The sequence below is a fragment of the Macaca mulatta genome, chromosome 9 (genome assembly GCF_049350105.2).
Source record: "Macaca mulatta isolate MMU2019108-1 chromosome 9, T2T-MMU8v2.0, whole genome shotgun sequence".
Taxonomy (NCBI): Eukaryota; Metazoa; Chordata; class Mammalia; order Primates; family Cercopithecidae; genus Macaca; species Macaca mulatta.
The window spans coordinates 69,550,381-69,572,860 of record NC_133414.1 but is presented as its reverse complement, the minus strand read 5'-3'; the positions used below and the strand labels follow the sequence as shown (position 1 = coordinate 69,572,860).

Sequence of the window (22,480 nt, the reverse complement as noted above, 5' to 3'; positions counted from 1 at the left end):
GATAACTTTGGGGTATCCTGCGTCTTAGTGCATTTTTCTTCACTGTATGAGAAGAAAGTGGCTTCCAGTTTCTTAGGAGACTAAAGGAAAAAGAGTATCTCTCTTTTAGATGGTCGTTCAGTGCCTTCTGAAGTCTAACCTCTGAGCTCCACTTCCACACCTTTGGGCCTTTCTGTGTTAGCTTCATTTTTTTTTTCTCTTCACCTGGTATGTTCTTTTACCTGCTTCTCTACCTGTAAACATCCTGGTTACCCTCCATGCTTTATCATCTGTGAGGCCTTCCCTGCTTGTCCTTGTCGTGCTTTATCACTTCTGACTTCCTGCTTCTTGGGAGCTGCTGGTACAGGCCAGATAGATGTGGCCTTCCCCAGTCTATCTTCCCTCAAAGACTGAACTCCTTGAGGGCAGGAGCCAGGCCATATTTGGATCTGTGTCCTTTGCTGTTCAAGCAAAAGGCTTGACAGACAGCTGGTCCTTGATGCCTGTCTTACGAACGAACGATTTAGGATGAGGACTGACATTACCTCTTGTTTCCTTTTAGGGCATTCTTCTTGAGCACCGAGAGAAAGAGTTTGGAGACAAAGTAAACTTACTTTCTGTTCTGGAAGCTGCTAAGATGATCAAACCACAGACTTTGGCCTCAGAGAAAAAATGATTGTGTGAAACTGCCCAGCTCAGGGATAACCAGGGGCATTCATCTGTGTTCATGGGATGTATTGTTTCCACTTGTGTCCCTAAGGAGTGAGAAACCCATTTATACTCTACTCTCAGTATGGATTATTAATGTATTTTAATATTCTGTTTAGGCCCAGTAAGGCAAAATAGCCCCAAAACAAGACTGACAAAAATCTGAAAAACTAATGAGGATTATTAAGCTAAAACCTGGAAAATACAAGCCTTAAAATTGACTGCTGGGCTGGGTGCAGTGGCTCACACCTGTAATCCCAGCACTTTGGGAGGCCGAGGTGAGCAGGTCACTTGAGGTCGGGAGTTTGAGACCAGCCTGGGCAACATGGCGAAACCCTGTCGCTACTAAAAATACAAAAATCAGCTGGGTGTGGTGGCAGGCACCTGAGGCAGGAGAATCACTTGAACCTGGGAGGTAGAGGTTGCAGTGAACCAAGGTCATGCCACTGCACTGCACCCTGGGTGACTGAGACTCCATCTCAAAAAAAAAAAAAAATTGGTTGCTGTGCCTCATTACAAATGCATATGGTGTTTGAGTGCTGCTGTTTGAAATTATTTTTCTTTTTGGGTCTTCAAAAATCCAAGAAAAGTTGATGATTGACTTGAAGATTACAGAATTTAAGGGTTTTTGGCATGTGTGTTTTCTATTGATAACTGGTTATACAATGTCGAAGTAATACTTTCATAATAGAATTGACATGCTCCAGGATAGTTTGACAAAGGTAAATTATAAAGTGAAATCTCTCGTTTCGTTATCTTCCATTCTAACCTCAGAGATCTGTTTCTCTAGAAGAAGTGACCATCTCTGACTTTAATAAAATTATGCACCAGAAATCACCTGTATGTACAAGATTTTCTGATAAAACTAAGAATTATATTTACCATATAATTGGCTGAAAGTAAAAAAAAGTCAGCATTCTCCATGGCTAAGGGGTAAAGTGCCTGGGGGGATTCCTTTGGTTCTAGCTATCTAAGTGGTTTGAAAATGACCAGGAAGAATTCATCCCGTCATTCATGTTAGTAATTTTGCTCTCTTTCCTAGAGGAATGACTTTGGAAGTGTTTAAAATTGGCAGCTGTTTTTCTGTTGGTCTTTTAGCCTAATTTGGCAAATCAGAAGAAAGGACATAGCGATAATGAAATATAACTTAATTTCTTAATCTTTTTTGTTTGAATTTTGTCATGTAAGTTTGAGTGACATCATCAAGAGCCACCAGGGAGCTTGGCCGCAGGGAGTCTATTCAAGACATGAAACTGGCCCAGGAGTAGAAAGGTGGGGGTGGAAATAGGAATTAGTGTTTACCCAGGGGAGTGGCCCAGCCAGGAGGAGAAGGCTGTCAGTGTTTACCCAGGAAAGCAAGAATGGATACTGACGTTGGACGTAAAGCTGGGAAAGTAGGAGAGCATCGGGATTGAGTATGCAGATTGAGTTAGGGGTGAGTGGTTCAGGACTAAGACCCACTAAGACCATGCCTGCATCTGATTTCATGTAGCAGTGGCTGCACGGAGTATGCACAGGCCCATAAAGGGCTGGGCTTTTGCAGCATTTGAGGCCACAGCCTTTGGTACTTGCACAGCGTTGGTACCTGTCATCCCTGGTACTCCAGCTACTGATAGGTAACTCAATACCTAAACTTACAACTTTAATACCTAAGACACTTGATGCTGAAACAGTTCTCTTGCAACTAAAGAAGAACCTGAGGTCAAGTGTGGTGACTCACGCCTGTAATCCTAACACTTTGGGAGGTCAAGGTAGGAGGATCACTTGAGGTCAGGAGTTCGAGACCAGCCTGGCCAACGTGGTGAAACCCCATCTCTACTAAAAATACAAAATATTAGACAGACGGGGTGGTACATGCCTGTAATCCCAGCTACTTGGGAGGCTGAGGCAGGAGAATCACTTGAACCCAGGAGGCAGAGGTTGCAGTGAGCCGAGATCGTGCCACTGCACTTCAGCTTGGGCAACAGGAGCGAAACTCGGTATCAAGGAAAAAAAAAAAAAAAGCCTGAGAGGACATTGCACCAATGGAGATGCAGCAAGAGAAACATTTTTGGGTTTTTGTGAGCTCTCACCAGCTTTTTTCCCCTGGGTCCTCACATGCAGTGTGGTCTTCTCTTTCTGGTTAGCACGTCATTTTGGAAAGAGCACTGGATTGAGTCATGAGGCATATTCAATTTCTAGTTTACCAGTGTGATACTAAGCAAAGATCTAACTCATTGGCAAAATGGGTGTAATTCCTTCCCGTTCAGGGCTGTTTATAAGTCACTGAGGGAATGGTAAGTATTATGATGCTGCTTCTCAGACTGTAATGTACATGCACATCATGTAAGGACCTTATTCAAATGGAGACTTGAAGAAAAAGCTGTATACTAGCTAAAGGCAATAATGACAGATTTTACTCAATAACTACTGCAGAAGGAGAGAGTCCTCAGTGTAGAACTGAGCTTAGCTCCAATCTGTGCAGAGGTGATGGAATTTTAAAGAGGGGAGGGAGGAGGTTCAAATAGAACTAGGAAAGTGGAAAATTACAAAAAGCTGTTAAGGAGATTGGTCAATGTGATTAGGCTATCTGTGTCTGCTAACTCTCAAGTTTATCTATCGAAGTTAGGATTCTAGTCTCCCACTGAGACCAGGAGTCGGCCTTATAATTCCTGATAATTATATGACAAAGGGATGGCTCCCAGAAAAAGTGAGAAACACATTCCTGTGCAGCAGAAGACACATACATCCCTCAAAGGGACAGAAAGGATTTACAATTGTAAATTTTATCAAGTAAGTCCTCTAAGAAGAGGGAGGGGCTGGGTGCCATGGCTCAGGCCTATAATCCCAACACTTTGGGTGGCCAAGGTGGGTGGATCGTCTGAGGTTAGGGATTCAGGAGCAGCCTGGCCAATGTGGTGAAACCCCGTCTCTGCTAAAAATACAAAAGTTAGCTGGGCGTGGTGGCACGCACCTGTAATCCCAGCTACTCAGGAGGCTGAGGCAGGACAATCGCTTGAACCTGGGAGGCGGAGGGTGCAATGAGCCGAGATCGCGCCACTGCACTTCAGCCTGGGTGACAGAGTGTGACTCCATCTCAAAAAAACAAGAGGGAGATTAGAAACCTATGATCAGGCATTGACTGAAACAAATGGTAAACTCTTTTGGCAGCCTTGAGCTTCCCCAGGCAGGGACCCAAAGGGGCCTGGGTTATCCCTGCGACACGGCCTTGAGCTGCTAGAAACTGCTAGTGTTTGTTCAAGTCTCTCAGTGGTCGGGGTGGGCAAAATGGTTTGTGCTGAAAATCAATGATTTGCAGCTCTCAAGATTCCAGTAGGCAGTCTGGGTGGGCCTGAGTTTCTGCTTTTTTTTTCCTTTAGGTACAGGATCTTGCTCTGTTACTCGGGCTGTAGTGTAGTTAGTGGCCCAATCATGGCTCACTGCAGCTGCAAACTCCTGGGTGTAAGCTGTTCTGGCTTAGCCTCTCAAGTTACTGGGCTTACAGGTGGACGCCACCACACCCAACAGATTTTATTTTTGTAGGGATGGGGGTCTCCATATGTTGCCCAGGCTGGTCTCCAACTCCTGGCCTCCCAAAGTGTTCAGATTACAGGTGTGAGCCACTGCATCTGGCCAGCCTCTGCATTTCTAACAGGTTCCAGGTGATCTTGATGTTCTCCTGGTCCATGGGTCACACTTTGAGAAGCATGATTCTAAAGGACCATACAATTTAAAGTCATTAATCTCTGTGGGCTTTGGACTTGAAGCTTCAGCAGCCTTTGACAAGCATTTACAGGTTTTCTTTTTATTTATTTGATTAACTGAGAATCCATATGCAAATAAATGCAAGAAAATTCAAAGATTGTAGGCAAATGTCCTTGCTGTAAAGCTGGTGGTTCTCAATCTTGGATACACAGTAGAAGCACCTGGCACAGTTGGGGGATGGGTGGGGGTGCAGTATAAAAATCATTAAATCAGAATCTCTGGGGTAGGCTCCAAGCACCTTTTTTTTTTTTTTTTTAAAAAGATAGAATCTTGCTTGTCACCTAGGCTGGAGTGCAGTCATGCAATCATGGCCCACTGCAGCCTTAACTTCTGGGCTCAAGTGATATCCTCCCACCTCAGCCTCCCTAGTAGCTGGGACTACAGGCGTGGACTACCACACCCAACTGATTTTTAATTTTTTGGTAGAGGCAGGCTCTTATACTATCTTGCACAGGCTGGTCTCGAAGTCCTGGGCTCAAGCAGTCATGCTGCCTCAGCCTTCCAAAGCTCAGGGATTACAGACATGAGCCATAGCGCCAGGCCAGCAATATTTCTTTTTTCTTTTTTTTTTTTTTTTTTTTGAGACGGAGTCTCACTCTGTTGCCCAGGCTGGAGTGCAGTGGCCGGATCTCAGCTCACTGCAAGCTCTGCCTCCCGGGTTCACGCCATTCTCCGGCCTCAGCCTCCCGAGTAGCTGGGACTACAGGCGCCCGCCACCTCGCCTGTCTAGTTTTTTGTATTTTTTAGTAGAGACGGGTTTCACCGTGTTAGCCAGGATGGTCTCGATCTCCTGACCTCGTGATCCGCCCGTCTCGGCCTCCCAAAGTGCTGGGATTACAGGCTTGAGCCACCGCGCCCGGCCAAGGCCAGCAATATTTCTTAAGGCTCCTGGGGTCATTCCAGTATGCAGCCAAGGTTGAAAACCACCCTTTAAAAGAGCTCGGCAACCAGTGTGGAAGACCAGCACTCACACGTCTGTAGACCTTACCCAGAGCCAGGCTACCCCTGATCATCTCTGATACTTTAAAACGAAGGGCTCAGAAGCAGCCCCCGAAGCAAAATTTTCTCTCTGACCTTCTCCTGCCCTCTTGTTTCTGGCCTCTCATTCTCCCCCAAGGCTACCCATAGAAACTAGAATCCCTCTTCCCCAAGGCAGGTCATCAGAAACCAGAACTGGTTTTACCCAAAGCCAGTCATAAAACCTAAAAACGGTCCTCTCACTCCCCACTCCCCTTTCTGTGTAAAAACTGGTCAAAAGAAATGATCTGACCTACCTTGTTTGACTGTCATACCCATTCCAGAGAGGGTCCCATCCCACGTCCAGAAGGAAGGAATGCTGCGCAGAGAGGCCAAGAAGAATCTAGACAGGCCTTGCTGGGTTTCCCCTCTCAGTCTGTTACTATTAGATCCTACCCTTCTTGTCCAATCGTATTTCTACACAGTCCATAATCTCTTGAACCTAAACATAGAAATTAACAATTCCCCTGTATCTTGGGGTCTTCATTCTGAAGGCTCACATACAATTATGATCAAATAAATTTGTTTGCTTTTTCTTCTGTTAATTTGTCTCTTGTCAGTGATTTTTTCAGCAAGTCTTCAGCGGGTGAAGGGTGAGTTTTTCATTGGCCCTGGCAGTGGCAAGGGTCACAGATGGTGTGGACATGGGTGCATAGGGAATCCCCAGCTGGAGGAACTTTCAAGGCAGAGATTTGGATAGTGAAGCATGACTAGGGGAGAACAGGGAGGAGTCTAGTCTGTTTTGTTTACCTGGTTCTTTGTCCTCTCCCCTAATATGCAGATTTCTCAAAAGCAATGCCTGTTCTCTCTTTCCCAGAGCAAGGCATACCATTGCAGTGTAGGGGAGTGGAGGCCAAGGAAGGTGAGCTATGGAGAAGAGGCTGTAGGGGTTGTGAGAATAGAGGGTGGATGCAGTCAGGGCAGACTGAAGTTTCTCCCCAGTGCTGGCTGCCCTCCCTCCATTCTGGGTTGCCAGTGCCCCATGGGGCAAGCAAGAAGGTGTGTATTTGTCAGTTTATGTTTGGGAGGGGAGGGGAAAGAAAGTTGACTTGTTCTCATTTAACCCTTCACATCCTTTCTACATTTAAAGGAGGACTTATTTGTCATTTTGTTTTGAAGACAGTTACAATTGAGGATGATAGTGGATTAGAACCCTGGGTTAGGGAGGTGTGGGAAGGTCCTTTCAAGGACATGCTTCTTCCAGCTGTACCTGGTCACCTTTCTGTATTATATAATGATGGTCAAGGTCAGCCCACACACTAGTTAGCAATAGGGGATAGGAGACAATTCTAAATTTTACTGGGAGTGATGGGAATTCGTTTAGAGGGTTTTTAGAAGAGTGACATGTTCTGATTTGTATTATTCTGGCTGCTTCGAGGTAATAGATTTTAGAGAATCAAAGGTGGCAACAGGGAGCCCATTTGGGAGGCTGTTGCAATGATCCAGGCAAGAGATAACGGTGGTGGCAACCAGGTGGGAGCACAGAAGATAGTGAGAAGTGTCATGATGGGTATATTTGAAGGCAGAGCTAAGAGGATTCTTGAACTATTGGATGTAGGATGTGACAGAGGAGCTAAGAGGATTCTTGAACTATTTGGATATAGGATGTAAGAAAAAGAGGAGTCAAGGTTACCGTCCTGATTTTTCTCCTGGACAACTAACTGCTCATGAATTTTTGATCATTTTACAGCAGAAAATGATGGGGTAGTGGAAGGTTTTACTGTGCTATAATAGTTACAATGGACCGGGCGCGGTGGCTCACGCCTGTAATCCCAGCACTTTGGGAGGCCAAGACAGGCGGATCACGAGTTCAGGAGATCGAGACCATCCTGGCTAACACAGTGAAACTCCGTCTCTACTAAAAATACAAAAAATTAGCCAGGCATGGTGGTGGGCGCCTGTAGTCCCAACTACTCGGGAGGCTGAGGCAGGAAAGTGGCATGAACCCAGGAGGGGGAGCTTGCAGTGAGCCCAGATTGCACCACTGCATTCTAGCCTGGGCGACAGAGCTAGACTCTGTCTCAAAAAAAAAAAAAAAAAAAAAAAGTTACAATGAACGAACTAGAGGTATAAGTATCAACTTGGATGCACTGAAACAATGCTAAGGAAAAAAACAAGCTTCAGAATGTACATTCACTAGGATACAATTTACATAAATGTGTAAGGCTTGCAAAGAGTATTGTGAAGCTCCATATATAGATGGTAAAAGTGTAAAGACAAATACAGAATAATTAGTCAGGGTTGAGCCCCATCTGCGAGCTTCACACTAAAACAAAACAAAACACAAACAAACAAAAACACGCCATTGCTCAGTCCAGATCCTAGTCCAGTTAAACCAGAATCTCTGGGGATGGATCCAGGCATCAGTATTTTTTAGAGCTCCCTAGGGGATTCTAGTATGTAGGCAAGGTGGAAGACCACTGCCTTACATTGACAAACAATTGTGAAATCTTTAAGAAGCAGAGGAATTTTCCCCTTTCATGCCAAGTCTTGGTCTGTGTCTGTTCTGAAGTTAGTTAAGAGACACCCGTGCCCTAATTTCCATGATGTTCAGCCAGGAAACATGAACAAAGTCTCTCAAGAGGCAGCTGAGCCCAGAACATGGTCTTCCAATATCAGTTTCTGCTAAAGGGAACTCCTTGGGGAAATGGCTGATTGCAGGGTTGGGGCAGAAAATGTACAAGATGAGCCTGTAACATCTTGTTGTACCAGATACCAGGCAAGCTCTCAATCACTACTAAGGGCTTGTATAAAGGACAGACTCAGGAGACAACTCTCACTTGTCAAAGATGGGACTCTTTGAGCATCAGTAAGAATAATGGCAATGAATTAAAACACATCAGATATTTAAATAAATGAGTTCATAATGATCCTTTAAAAAAAAGAAAATCTCTGGATGATGCTAAGAAAGCAACTCATTTTGAAACCTGGTAAAGACAAACATTTTTCGTGCCTTTGTTACTTGAAAGTAACCAAAGAGTTGATGATAGAAGTTTCTCATTGCAGAAGCACTCATTAAGGCCCAGGTCCAGCCATAATTAGAGTGAGAGTTGCTAAGGGGTGGCCAATGGGAGATACCTGAGTCCCCGAAAATGCCTCTCTGAGTCTGTCCACAGGGCAGCTCCTTGCAGAGCTTTGTTCCAGCAGAAGATGCCTCTAATTGCACTCTTCATATAACAGGATGTGCTAGTCCCACTTGCTACACTAAATGCTCTCCCAGCACAGTCTGAGTCAGTCAAAAATCTTGATCTTGGGGCTGGGCATGGTGGCTCATGCCTGTAATCCCATCACTCTGGGAGGCCGAGGCAGGCGGATCACTTGAGGCCAAGAGTCCGAGACCAGCCTGGCCAACATGAGGAAACCTTGTCTCTACTAAAAATACAAAAATTAGCCGGGCGTGGTGGTGCGCACCTATAGTCCCAGCTACTCAGGAGGCTGAGGTAGGAGAATCGCTTGAATCCGGGAGGTGGAGGTTGCAGTGAGCCGGGATCGTGCCACTACACTCCAGCCTGGCCAACAGAGCGAGACTCTATCTCAAGACAAAAACAAACACAAAAGAAACAAATATTGGAAAGGATGTGGAGAAAAGGGAACCCTTACGCACTGTTGGCAGGAATGTAAATTAATATAGCCACTATGGAAAGCAGTATAGAGTTCTTTAATATAGAGTTCTTACATGATCCAGCAATCCCACTACTGGGTATTTATCCAAAGGAAATGAAACCAGCATGTTGAAGAGATACCTGCATGCTCACGTTCTTTGCAGCTCATTATTCACAATAGCCAAGATGTGGAATCAAGGTAAGTATACATCAGTGGATGAACGGATAAAGAAAATGTGGTATATGTACACAATGGAGTACTCAGCACATGTAGTTCCAGCTACCCAGGAGGCTGAGATGGGAGGATTGCTGGAGCCCAAGAGTTTGAGACTAACTTGGGCAACATAGCCACACCCCATCTTTAAAAAATAATAAAATAAGGAAATTCTGTCATTTGTGACAACATGGATGAACCTGGAGGCCATATGTTGAGATCGTGCAGTATCTGTCTTTCTGTGCCTGGCTTACTTCACTTATTTGTGGAATGTTTCTTTTCTTTTCTTTTTTTTTTTTCAAAAATTGAACCTGTAGGCCAGGCGTGGTGGCCCACGCCTGTAATCCCAGCACTTTGGGAGGCTGAGGCGGGTGGATCACCTGAGGTCAGGAGTTTGAGACCAGCCTGGCCAACATAGTGAAACCCCATCTCTTTTGTATTTTTGTACGAAAAATGCAAAAATCAGCCAGGCTTGGTGGTGGGCGCCTATAATCCCAGCTACTTGGGAGGTTGAGGTGGGAGAATTGCTTGAACCTGGGAGGTAGAAGTTGCAGTGAGCCAAGACCGCACCATTGCACTCCAGCCTGGGCGACAGAGTGAGGCTCCATCTCAAACAAACAAACAAACAAACACCCATAAAAGCAGAGAGTAGAATGCTAATGGATGGTGAAATCCTGCACATTGGATGGGCTGGGGGTGCCACTGGATATCACCCCTGGGAATGAGATGCACCATTGGGCCAGCAGCCTAAAGCTGTACACCAGGCTGACTAGGGAGCCTGCCAGGAGGTGCAACTGACTCTGGGTTTATGTTCTTTATGAGCTCTTTGGTACCTACCAAGGAGTCAGTGCTCATAAAAGAATGATAGGAAATCTGTCCCTGGCCATGGCAGATACTGCCTCCTTCACTGCCACTGTCCTGGCAGCCCTGCAGACATCCCTCATTTCCCTTGGGAAGATTGTTTTACATACCAATATTGCTCTAGACTTTCTTTGGGAGGAGTGTGTGCAATTGTTAACACCTCCTGCCCTACCTGGATAAGCACATCAGGTTTCATAGAAACACAAGTAGGCCGGGTGCGGTGTGTGGGGAAAAGAAAGAGCATGCTGACGCTCTCCCCACCATTACCCTCTAGTTCTGCCACATCCCCCTCTCCGAGATGGTAGAGATAGTGATCAATAAATACTGAGGGAACTCAAAGACCAGTGCCGGTGCGGGTCCTCTGGATGCTCAGCGCCGGTCCCCTGGGCCCACTGTTCTTTCTCTATACTTTGTGTCTTATTTCTTTTCTCAGTCTCTCGTCCCACCTGACGAGAAACACTCGCAGGTGTGGAGGGGCTGGCCCCCTTCAGCATTGGCTCACACCTGTAATCCTAGCACTTTGGGAGGCCGAGGTGGGTGGATCACCCTTAGGTCAGGAGGTTGAGACCAACCTGGCCAACATAGAGTGAAACCCCATCTCTACTAGAAATACAAAAATTAGCCAGGCATGGTGGCAGGCGCCTGTAGTCCCAGCTGTTCAGGAGGTTGAGGCAGGAGAATTGCTTGAACCCCGGGAGGTGGAGGTTACAGTGAGCAGTGAGCCAAGATCGTGCTATTGCACTCCAGCCTGGGTGACAAGAGTGAAACTCCATCTCAAAAAAAAAAAGAAAGAAAAAAAAGAAAAGAAACACAAGTAGAAGAAATTTAGGAGCAGACCCACACAAGCAGAAGAAATTTAGGAGCAGGCCCACTGGCTGCAGACAGTGGGGCCCCCTGAAGGATCCTTCTTTGACTTCCTTAGCAACTTCTTAACTGGATCGCTGGGTCTTAACTGGGTCCAAGGCTAGGTCATGCTATAGGCAGCCCTGGTTATTCTGCAGTGGTGGGGGTCCTCCTGGGCCTCATGAAATGGATTCTGGCTATGGCTCAATGATGTTGCACTGAGATTGTGTCAGTTAAGGTGTTGACATCGAACTAATGAGATAAACCTCAGACTCCAAATCCAGGGAGGTTGGTGGGATATGAAATTGACCAGCTTTGCTAAGAGGGATATCTGGGTTTTGGATGGACTACAGGGCAGTTCTCCAGATGGCCTTGGACTGACCCAGTTCTCCCAGCTTTCTCACTGTAGTTCTCAAGAATAATTATAGAGGCCGGGCGCGGTGGCTCAAGCCTGTAATCCCAGCACTTTGGGAGGCCGAGATGGGTGGATCACAAGGTCAGGAGATCGAGACCATCCTGGCTAACATGGTGAAACCCTGTCTCTACTAAAAAAAATACAAAAAACTAGCCGGGCAAGGTGGCGGGCGCCTGTAGTCCCAGCCGCTCGGGAGGCTGAGGCCGGAGAATGGCGTAAACCCGGGAGGCAGAGCTTGCAGTGAGCTGAGATTCGGCCACTGCACTCCAGCCTGGGCGACAGAGCGAGACTCCGTCTCAAAAAAAAAAAAAAAAAAAAAGAATAATTATAGAATGTGCTGGGAATGCAATAGCCTGAGGTCAGGAGGAACACTGGCCAGAGCAGCCTGGGCTCATTCCTGTCCCCGTTCCTGTCCCCGCTATAAAAGAATACCCTTCAGGCTGGGCGAGGGGGCTCACACCTGTAATCCCAGCACTTTGGGAGGCCAAGGGGCAGATCACCTGAGGTCAAGAATTCAAGACTAGCTGGCCAACATGGCGAAACACTGTCTCTACTAAAAATACAAAAATTAGCCAAGTGTGGTGGTGCATACCTGTAATCCCAGCTACTTGGGAGGCTGAGGCAGGATAATCACTTTTAACTCAGGTGGTGGAAGCTGCAGTGAACTAAGATTGTGCCACTGTGCTCCAGTCTGGGTGACAAAGCAAGAGTCCTCAAAAAACAAAACAAAACAAAAGATGATGACGAAGAAGAAAGAATGGATTTGGGGAAAAAAACACAAAACCCAGCAGTGTCTGCCATAATATATTTATGAGAAAATACATGAAAACTTGTAATAGTATTTGCTCTAGGAACAGGATACTGGTGATTGGGGACATAAAGGAGAATGTCCCTTTTAATACCCTTTTGAACTTTTATAATCTGTTCCATATGAATATATTAACTAATCACACACTTTTTTTTTTTTTGAGACGGAGTCTCGCTCTGTCATCCAGGCTGGAGTGTAGTGGCCGGATCTCAGCTCACTGCAAGCTCCGCCTCCCGGGTTTACGCCATTCTCCTGCCTCAGCCTCCTGAGTAGCTGGGACTACAGGCGCCCGCCACCTCGCCCGGCTAGTTTTTTGTATTTTTTAGTAGAGACGGGGTTTCACCGTGTTAGCCAGGATGGTCTCGATCTCCTGACCTTGTGATCCGCCCGTCTCGGCCTCCCAAAGTGCTGGGATTACAGGCTTGAGCCACCGCACCCGGCCAATCACACACTTTTAACAGAGTGATAAAAATGCACCATACGGCGTGCTTGGTAAACCTCCCTAGCTAGTTCACTGACAAGAAGTTTTTGTGCCCTCACCCTTAGCCCCTCAGAGAGGGTTATTTGTGTTGTGAAACTCAGGCCATATAGAACTGTAAGAAATCCATTTGATTCAAGGAGCACAGGAAGTATCAGGGACCTGCATGTGCAGGAGCCTGGAAAGGGACACAAATCCAGCTAAGAGTCCTGGGGGGTGCCAATCTTCCTGAGCCGGTGGACCCAGCTGGTACTGGCCCTCCCTTGTGCCCTTCATGACTGTGCTAGGCTTCCTCAGGGGGAGAGAAGGCCAGTTCTGCTGCTAGGCTATCACCCCAGAACTGCTTATACACAGAGGCAGGAGGAGGGCAGATGCCTCTGGCCAGGAGGGGCTGGGGTGTGGATCCTGGGGGCCAAAGCACAGCCAGCTCCTGGGAAAGCAGGTGCTGCTTGAAGCAGGAAGTCTAAAGTCTCTGCAATGCAGAGCTCTGGGCTTCCCTTATCAGACTCTCATCTTTCCCCAGCCTTCATGACTCAAGAGAGCCAAATTTATGAACCTCGTCATTCTTCCGTTGACGATAATTTTTAGAAAGTAGATTTTTCTTGAACATTTAAACATTAAATGTAATCAGTTACACTCTTCCCAACTGTAATGACTCAGTCCATAAATGTTTCAAACGCCTTTAAAAATTGACAAATAATAACATAATCGTTACAAAACTGGATCTGTATATGCATACTAAAACCAGTTACAAATGCTAATATGTGGCTCTAAATTTGCTTATTATTTGCAGTCAGTAGCCTTAGCAGCAGGTGGCAAGATATTATGTGCCCAGATGTTGCTGTGCCATCCTGGGGACCTCAGATTTGGCCATGCCACACCTTCCATTGGAGGCACCCAGACTCTCCATGGTCTGCACCACAAACCCTGATCCTGCGCACATCGACTGGACCAGGGGTGGACCCTGGATCCTAACTCAGGCCACTAGCCAGGGACCTGTAAAACCTGTACAGAGTTTTTCCCCAGAAGGGGCGCAGATAGTGACAGCTGACCAGCAGAAGGCAGGGAGGAGCTGTGAGGGGAAGCTGGCCAGAAGTTGCTGGCACAATGGAGATAAATGAGATACCAATGTCTCAGTGAGAATGGAGAGTGGGTGACGTGGAGGCAGTACTAGATCCTGACCTCTGCTGGCCAGTTCTCCTAAGGGCCCAGCTGCGCGGTTGTGCTGGGTGGCTTCTACTTCCTGCGCTCAGACAGGCAAAGGAAAAGAAGAACTCAAAAGCTGTTCTGAGCCAAAGCGATGGCATATGCCAAGTGCACAGGAAATGGAAGCTGGTCCAGAAATGTGTATGCAAGAAGTGAGGGGAGCAGGACTGAGTGGAGGGCGACATTGAGCTGTGAGGTCTCAACTGATCCCACAGGAGCTCTGAGTTGGGATCACCCAGCAGTTGCCCCGAAATGAGACAAGGGGGCTTTGTAACTCCCACCCATCACTCATTTAGTGGACACAGGCTGCACGCTGCACCAGGGATGGGGGTGGGGCAGAGCCCTGGGCGGGGCAGCTTCCTTCTGCCAGGGGCAATTCCAAGTGAATGATCTAATCTAACACAGTGGGTCCTGAAGTGTGGTCTAGGTGGTCACAAACCAGAGGTGACAGGCTAGGTCACTGTGTGTGAGGCAGGCTTGTGGTCAGAATATGGTTGGAGCAGCCCACTCAGAGGCCAGACCTGGTTAATCCCTGTAGAACATGGGAAGGAGCTGGTGTTCATTAAATGAACCTCTAAGGTTTGCAGGAGGAGGACTGATGGGATCCGATTTTCTTTCTAGTGTGAGGGAGGGGGAACTGGAGCTCAGGAGAGGGATCTGGCCATAAAGATGGGTGGGGCCAGTGCACAGAGGATTCTAAAGACACCAGAGTGGCACCGAGGGCAGAGAGCCTGTGGAGATGAGAGGGGGAAGAAAGAGGTGTTAGATGTTCCCAGCATCTGGGAAAAGTAGCATTTGCTGGGAATGGGGAGCAGGATCTGCAGATACTGAGAAGGAGCTGGGGGCAGGACACGTGGTTGTGGAAGAGAGCCAAGGGCTCCAGGAAAGAGAGAATCAGCAGTGCCAGACAAGGACTGAAAAGCCCTCCCTTCCTCCCCCAACACACAGACACACACCCACCTGCGCGCACACACACGTGGTTCAATAAACTTGGAGTTTCCTCAGACTGCCTCTAGGTGGCAGTGTGTGCACACAGCATCAGCTGCTGCGCAGCCCTCCTCAGGGACTACCAGATTCTCCCATGGAACCAACTAAAAGTCCCCAGAGCTGTGACAGGGACAGGGAAAGGTATCTGTGATGTCTGCAGCATCCATCTGTGCTCTACTCTGTGTCAGATGAGTCTAGGTATGCCTCTCTCCTCTACTTTATAGTGGTAGGGAGAACTTTCAGTGGCTCTCCTACCAGTGTCTGTGCCTAGAGGTCCCAGGACCTTAGCAGACCCTCAAATATCTGGGTGTGAGATTGAGACAGACTGGGGACTCAGGTGTGGTCATAAAGCTGACAGTCCTGCTTCTACCACTTATCAGCTAGGTAATTCCCTCTGAGCCCCCTTTCCACATTTATGTTACTAAGTCAGAGCTTTGTGAAGGTCAATTTGCATGAGATTATTCCAGAAGTAATACTCTGTGCTGTCAAGTGGCTTTGACATCTGCATAGATCCCATAGTTTCCTGGGTAGACGTGAGCAGCTCTCCGCCCTGAGTGGACCCAGGGCGCAGAGTTGGGACTTAGCCCAGGCAGTCCGATTCCTGGTATTATACTTGCTCTTAACATCTAGGATCTGCTCCTTCCCTTGATGTCTTATTTGGTCACATCTGGGGTTTTCTTCTTTGGCAAAACTTTCTTCTCCCATGTGGAGTCATTACAGTGTGGTTGACACACAGGGTTGAAAGGCCCATGGGATATCACCTACTGAACAACCTTTCTTTCTCTGCCACCTTCAGTTTATGAAATGGGCAACTGAGGGCAGAGAGATGATGGGACTCCTTGTCATCACCATCTGCTTAGTCTTAGATGCCATCATTAAAGGGTGTTCCACTGTGTCTTGTCCTCACACATGGGCTCCTATCACAAATCTTAGTCCTAACTGTTTGCAGGGGACACCACTGGCAGGCAGAGGTCCCATGGCTGAGGCTATAGATGCAAATAAGAGTAGGAGCCTCCTAGAAGTTTGCAGATTCCTTAAAATAGATTGTTCTGGAACAAACAGGCCAAGTATTGAATGACAGGCCAAGAAATAAATTTCCTTTCTGTTCTATTTTCCCCAAGGCTCCCTGACCTCTTCAAGAAAGGCAACACCAGTGCAAAACTGAGCTTGAAGTAAAAGTTCTACCAAAATGTTAGCACCTAGCTCACTGCCATTGCCTGCACTTCAAGTCCTGCCATATACTGATGGAGTGACTCATCTTCCCACTAGCCTCTTGGTCCTGACCTCCTCACCCTCAGGGCCATTGACTTCTCCATTTCTTCCATCTCGATCACCTGGTCCCATGAATACACACCTCTGTCTGACCACAGCCTTGTGCACCATATCTCCCTTCTTCACATGCTGAGGGCTCTCCAGCCCCAGCCTCATCTTCTTTCCCCCTATCTACTAGCCCCTCCAGCTGTCACTTCTCTCCCCTAGTAGCCAAGACTAAGGATACAACACCTCAACTGCTTTATCTCCAACCTTCTTGAATCCTTTGCACCATTGTTTTTCTATCATGCTCTCCTGGCAAACCTCAAATTTTGATCAATCCTGCTGTCTGTGCTCTCCGCACTTGCACTTACCCCTGCTGCTGAGTACTGATGAAAAAGGTCATGTAACCTGAGATGTGTGTCACTCTCACTCTGGGTCTCCATTTGCAGCTGGGCTTGCAACCCTTCCCTAAACATTCCTGCTTGCCCATGCTCAGAGGTGTTTCTCGTTCTCTCCTAGGTTTCTCTGAAATCCTTGGATTCCACCCAACACCCACTTACCTTCAGCAGGTGCCCATTCTGTCTACTTCCAGAGAAAGTGGACCTCTTCCCTCAGGAAGCCCCACCAAACCTACAAACATCTGAATCCTCACCCAGCTTGTCTTCCTGCCTCCTGTCTCTGTGAAGGTCCTGCTGTCCTCCAGTTTGGTTCTCTCCTCTTGGTCTGAACACCAATCCTTCCCACCTTCTCCAGCAAGCATTTTCTCTCTTCCTTCAGACTCTCCTATCTCCCCTCTTCTCTTGCCTTCTCCCTTCATCATTTAAACATATTTGAGTCTCTCCTTTTAATTGTTATTTTCTTTTCATAGAAACAGGGTTTCACTATGTTGCCCAGGCTCACCTGGAACTCCTGGGCTGAAGCGATTCTCCCACCTGGGCCTCCCACAGTGCTGGTATTACAAGCATGAGCCATCTTGCCTGGCCCAAGTCTCTCCTTTCTTAAACAAACACCCTCCTCCAACTGCTTATCCTCATCATCTTCCAGCTAACAACCTCTCTCTAATTTTCCATTTGCTGTTCAGCCCACTATTAACTGTCTTTGACCCAATTCTTCACTGAAACAGTTCTCTGAAGCTATCAACCCCATGGTTGCTCTTCAGCCTTGTTTCACTGGCCCTCTGCAGCCCTGGAAACTGGGACCACTCCCCTCTTCTTGAAACACTTGTTGCCCCTGGACTTCCCTCCATTCCACCCTCTTGGTTTTCCTCCTACCTCACTGGACAGTCTCCCTCAATCTCTTTGGTCCCTCTGCTCTCTGATTTTCCAAAGATTCTGTCCTTGGTCCTTTTCTCTTCTCATCTCCCCATCCCAAAGTAATCTCCTCTACTGTGACAGTTTCCATTATCACATGCTGCTTCCTCAATATCAATTCTCCCTTCTTTCTTTAAAACAGGAGTTAATTTTTTAGACATTTCCCAACCTCCTTTGGAGTTAGGGTTTGTCATGTGACTGCACTCAGCGAGTGAGGCATAAGCAGTAGTCTGGAGATTTCTGGGTAAGTTTTAGGTGTTACTCCTTCATTCTTTTTGCTCTTTCTTCTGTCTGGAATGTGGGTGGGAAGCTGGAGCTGGGGCAGCCATTGTATGACCACAAGCCAACTCTGCCTGTTTAAAGAGAGCCAGACAGACCAACAGAGAGGAGTTGGGACCTGATGACATTGTGGGGCTGCTGACCACCCTTGCTCTGCTTACCTTTAGACTTCTTGTTGTGTCAGTTTTTTCCTACAACTACAGCAAGAAAGCCGAATGTAGTCAAGGCAATGTAGTTGTGTTGCTGTTTTCTTTCTCTCCCCTCCCTCCCTCCCTTTCTTCCTTCCTTCCTCCCTCCCTCACTCCCTCCCTCTTTTCCCTCCTTTCCCTTTTTCTCTTTTTCCCCTCTCTGTCTGTTTTCTTTCTTTCTTTTTTCCTAAAGAGATGGGGTCTTACTATGTTGCACAGATTGGTCTCAAACTCCTGGGCTCAAGTGATCCTCCTGCCTCAGCCTTTCAAAGTGTTGGGTTAACAGATGTGAGCCACTGCACCTGGCCTTGGGTTATTGTTAGAAAAGCTAAACACAATTTCAAATGGATACAACTCCCAAATTGATAACTTCTGCTTAGCTGTCTCTCTTAACTCCATGAAGCAAATTGCACCTCTCCACTCTACCCGGGGAACACTTCAAATGGAAGAGGTCTAAGTCATCACCTCTCACCAAACATATTATACATCCACACAGGGTCTCTTGTGTTCCTTCTCAGTGAATAGCGCCACTGCCCATGCAGCCAGAATATGACGTCTCTTTATTCCTTATTCTCCCATGCAATTAGTCACTTCTCAGTTCTAGCTCCTAAATATATCTTGATTCTGTCCACCTCTTTCTATTTCCTCATCATTTCCTTCCTAACCATTTTTTATTCCAATCTTGCTCCCTCCCACCTTCCCTTCCCACTGCAGCCTTAGGGATCTTTCTAAAGCACAGATGTAACAATGTCACTATTCTGCCCAGGGCGTAAGGAATACTTGGTATACAAGACTGCTAAAAATGATGATGTTGGCCCTGTACACACCACTCCCCCTTCTTCTGCATAGGGCCTTGCCCTACTGATCACAAACATGGGCATCTGACCTAGACCTAGTCCAATTATGGTCTCTCATCTCCCTCACCACACTGGTTGTGTAAGTTTGTTTGGCTCTCTCCAGCCACTCCATGTGCTGTAAGAATGGGTCCAGGAGTGAACATGTGACCAGAGCTGACCCAGTTAGGATCCTTTTCTTTTTTTGAGACGGAGTCTTCCTCTGTCGCCCAGGCTGGAGTGCAATGGCACAATCTCAGCTCACTGCAACCTCCATCTCCCTGTTCAAGCGCGATTCTCTCACCTCTGCCTCCTGAGTAGCTGGGACGACAGGCATGCACCACCACACCCAGCTAATTTTCCTACTTTTAGTAGAGATGGGGTTTCACCATCTTGGCCAGGCTGGTCTCAAACTCCTGACCTCAAGTAATCTACCCGTTTCGGCCTCCCAAAGTGCTGGGATTATAGGCATGAGCCACCATGCCCGGCTGATCCTTTCCTGAGATTTGTTCATACCGACTTAGAGTGTAGACTTACTCAGTCACATACCTGACATGGCAAACTCTGAGAACTATGAGAAGCAGAGGGTGGGGCCCCTGGTCTGGGATGCTGTCAGGATCAGCGCCCAGTTTTCAGTGTCACTCTGGTTTCAAGTTCTTCTTTCAATTCTACGAGCAATCTGAGGCTCCTTCCAGTATCTCCCCTTTGATGACCTAAGCTAGTCTGAGTGGGGTTCTCATTTCCAACCAAAATGTCCCGATTAATCCTTGGTAGTCTGGTCCTAATAAGACATCTTTCCCAGGTAACAGAGTTCTTTACAGCTTACCCGGTATTTTTCGAAGTTTTACAAACTTTATCTCTTTGGATTTTTATTACAAGCTTGTGAGGTGGGTTTTAGTATTACCTTGACTTTACAGATAAGAACAGCAGGGCTCAGGACTGTAGAGTGGTTTGCTCAAGATCAAGATGTTGAGAACTAGGAGAGCTTGGAAACCAACTCCCTCTTCTGTTCAATCTCACCTTGACCTGACCACTGACCTGTAAACACACACAGAAGCTGCAGAGTGCAGCACTGGGGACCGACACAAGAGGGCTATGGAAGAAGTCAGGGGAAGACAAAGGGCAAGCTCTTCCACTTAAAATTTTATCTGTGGCAGCGTCAGGTCCGGAAAAAAGAAGAAAAACTCTCAGCTTCTTTCTTTTCCTCCTTCCTGTACTGTTTTTTGTTCCCACAATCCGTACGTTAGACTTGCAGTCTGTACTACCATTCAGTTATATGCTTGGCAATTATGGTTCTAGGTGCTAGCCAGGAAAGTAAACCACTGGTTACAATACAACCCTTTTATGAGTTGGGGCTGTCTATATTGAATTCTTTTTATTTTTTAATAAAGGAGAATACAATAGACCTGTTTTGCAGTTTGACTCTCTGAGGCTCTCTCAAGCCACTCCATGTTGCTGTAAGAATGGGTCAGACAGGCTGGGCGTAGTGGCTCACGCCTGTAATCCCAACACTTTGGGAGGCCAACGTGGGCAGATCACGAGGTCAGGAGTTCAAGACCAGCCTGGCCAACATAGTGAAACCCCATCTCTAGTAAAAATACAAAAATTAGCAGGGTGTGGTGGCACGTGCCTGTAGTCCCATGAATCCAGGAGGCAGAGGTTGCAGTGAGCCCACGCCATTGCACTCCAGCCTGGGTGACAGAGTGAGACTCCATCTCAAAAGAAAAAAAAAAAAAAAGAATGGGTCAGATAAAGCTTTGTGGGTCTCTGCTGCAGCTGGGAATGGCAGGTGAGTGTCAGATGTGACTGTCCGGGGCATGGCAGGGATGGCCATGCTGGCTTTGTGGGTACTTCCACCACACTTTTCATAGCCTGCAGCAGTGTGGCCAACTGTTCCAGAAAGGACACGTCTCCCAGACGCTGCTCGGGCCAGCAAGATCTCCAAAACCACTCAGTCCATGGTTTGCAAAGCTGGCTTCCCCATCTCCTTCCTCCTTGTTCTAGCTCATGACCTCCTGCACATCCAGGATTAAGCAGAAATCACCAGGTGTGAGTAATCATCTTCCCAATCCCAGCCTTTACTAGAAACCTCCTCTCAGCCTCCACACTACTCTCCTTAACAACGGTGGAGGTGTCCCTCTGTAGGAGGTGACCCTCATTAGTGCCCATACCCTATCTCCTTTCATCTGCTCTTCCTATCATGGCCCCTGCCTTCTTCTTAGATCATTCCTATCACTGTGCAAGCCTGCTTCAGTGACTCCCATATATATATATATATATATTTTTTTTTTTTTGAGACGGAGTCTTGCTCTGTCGCCCAGGCTGGAGTGCAGTGGCCGGATCTCAGCTCACTGCAAGCTCTGCCTCCTGGGTTTATGCCATTCTCCTGCCTCAGCCTCCTGAGTAGCTGGGACTACAGGTGCCCACCACCTCGCCCGGCTAGTTTTTTATACTTTTTAGTAGAGACGGGGTTTCACCGGGTTAGCCAGGATGGTCTCGATCTCCTGACCTCGTGATCCGCCCGTCTCGGCCTCCTAAAGTGCTGGGATTACAGGCTTGAGCCACCGTGCCCGGCCGACTCCCATATTTTAACGAACCCCTCTTTATGCTAACAAATGTTAGAAACAGATGTGGCTACATGTGCCATAAAATAGAGGATTAAACAAGACAGAAATGTCCTTCTCCCATAAAGAAAGTCAAGAGGTAGGTAGTCCAAATGTGTGCTGGCTCCCTACACATTAGGATCCACATTTATTCTCACTTCCACCAACATCCTCAACACTTTGGCTTCCACTTAAGATCCAATATGGATGCTTGAGCTTCAGCTATCAATATATCCTACCAGGCAGGAAAGAGTAAAGCACATGACTTCCCTTTAAAGCCAGTTTTGAATTTGCACATGGACTTCTACACTTACTTCCTATTAGGTGGAATGAAGTGTAGCTGCAAGGGAGGCTGAGAAACTTGCCTTTATTCTGGAAAGCCATGTGGCCAGACAGAATTGGAAATTCTATCATGAAGGGAAGAGAGAATTACTACTAGGGGCATCTAGCAATCTCTACCAAAGCATCCTAGGCTTCTATATCCTTTCTAGATCCCTCCCAGTTCTCCATTCCCTGTTAGACAAGTTGTGCAAACATGGTAGTTCTACCACAGCCTGGCTTCCACTACTCCAGGAACACCGCCCTTATCATGTTCATCAACTGCCTTCATTTTGCCAGAGCCAACAGGCCTCAGTCCTCATCTTATCTGATCTCTAAGCAGTATCTAAGACAGCTGACAATTGCTTTCTGGAAACATTTTCTCAGTCTCTAGGATACAGCACTCTCCTGATTCTCCTTCTGCCCCCCTCCTCCAGCCTCTTTTTCAGTCTTCTTGCCTGCTTTGGTTCCCCTGGGTCCCTCCTGAACTCTCTCCTCTTCTGCATCTACCACCTCACCCTGTGTGTCCTTCTCAGATCCCATGACCTTGAGCATCTTTATGCTGATGTATCCCAAAGCCCCTTTCCAGCCCTGGCCTCTCTTCTGAGCTCCTAGTGATGAGATAACTCCACTGGATCTCTAACAGGCATCTTAAGCTCCATGTGGCTTGAACAGAATTCCTGATGTAACTCCGAGTGTGGTTGCTGCTTTTTGATCCAATAAATGAAGCACTGTCCACCCACTTACTCCAGCCAGAAACTTGAGTTATCTTTGGTTTCTCCATTTCCTGCCCCCATGTCCTTCCTATCAATGTGTCCTGTTAAGTCCAAAAT

The 22,480-nt window shown here is 47.1% G+C and overlaps 2 protein-coding genes across 9 annotated transcripts in view; both read left to right on the top strand.

Annotated features, from left to right (window-relative positions):
• Positions 1–5,993, top strand: part of PRXL2A (peroxiredoxin like 2A) — a 28,348-nt gene extending 22,355 nt beyond the window's left edge. For all 8 annotated transcript variants that reach the window (XM_002805660.4, XM_015147134.3, XM_077946488.1 and 5 more), the window contains one exon: positions 542–5,993. In XM_002805660.4, the coding sequence (XP_002805706.2) occupies positions 542–655 (114 nt within the window). In that variant the 3' untranslated portion in view covers positions 656–5,993. The remainder of the gene's footprint in view (positions 1–541) is intronic.
• The window catches only part of PLAC9 (placenta associated 9), a 316,145-nt gene that overhangs the window by 289,439 nt on the left and 4,226 nt on the right, over positions 1–22,480 (top strand). The window lies entirely within an intron of this gene.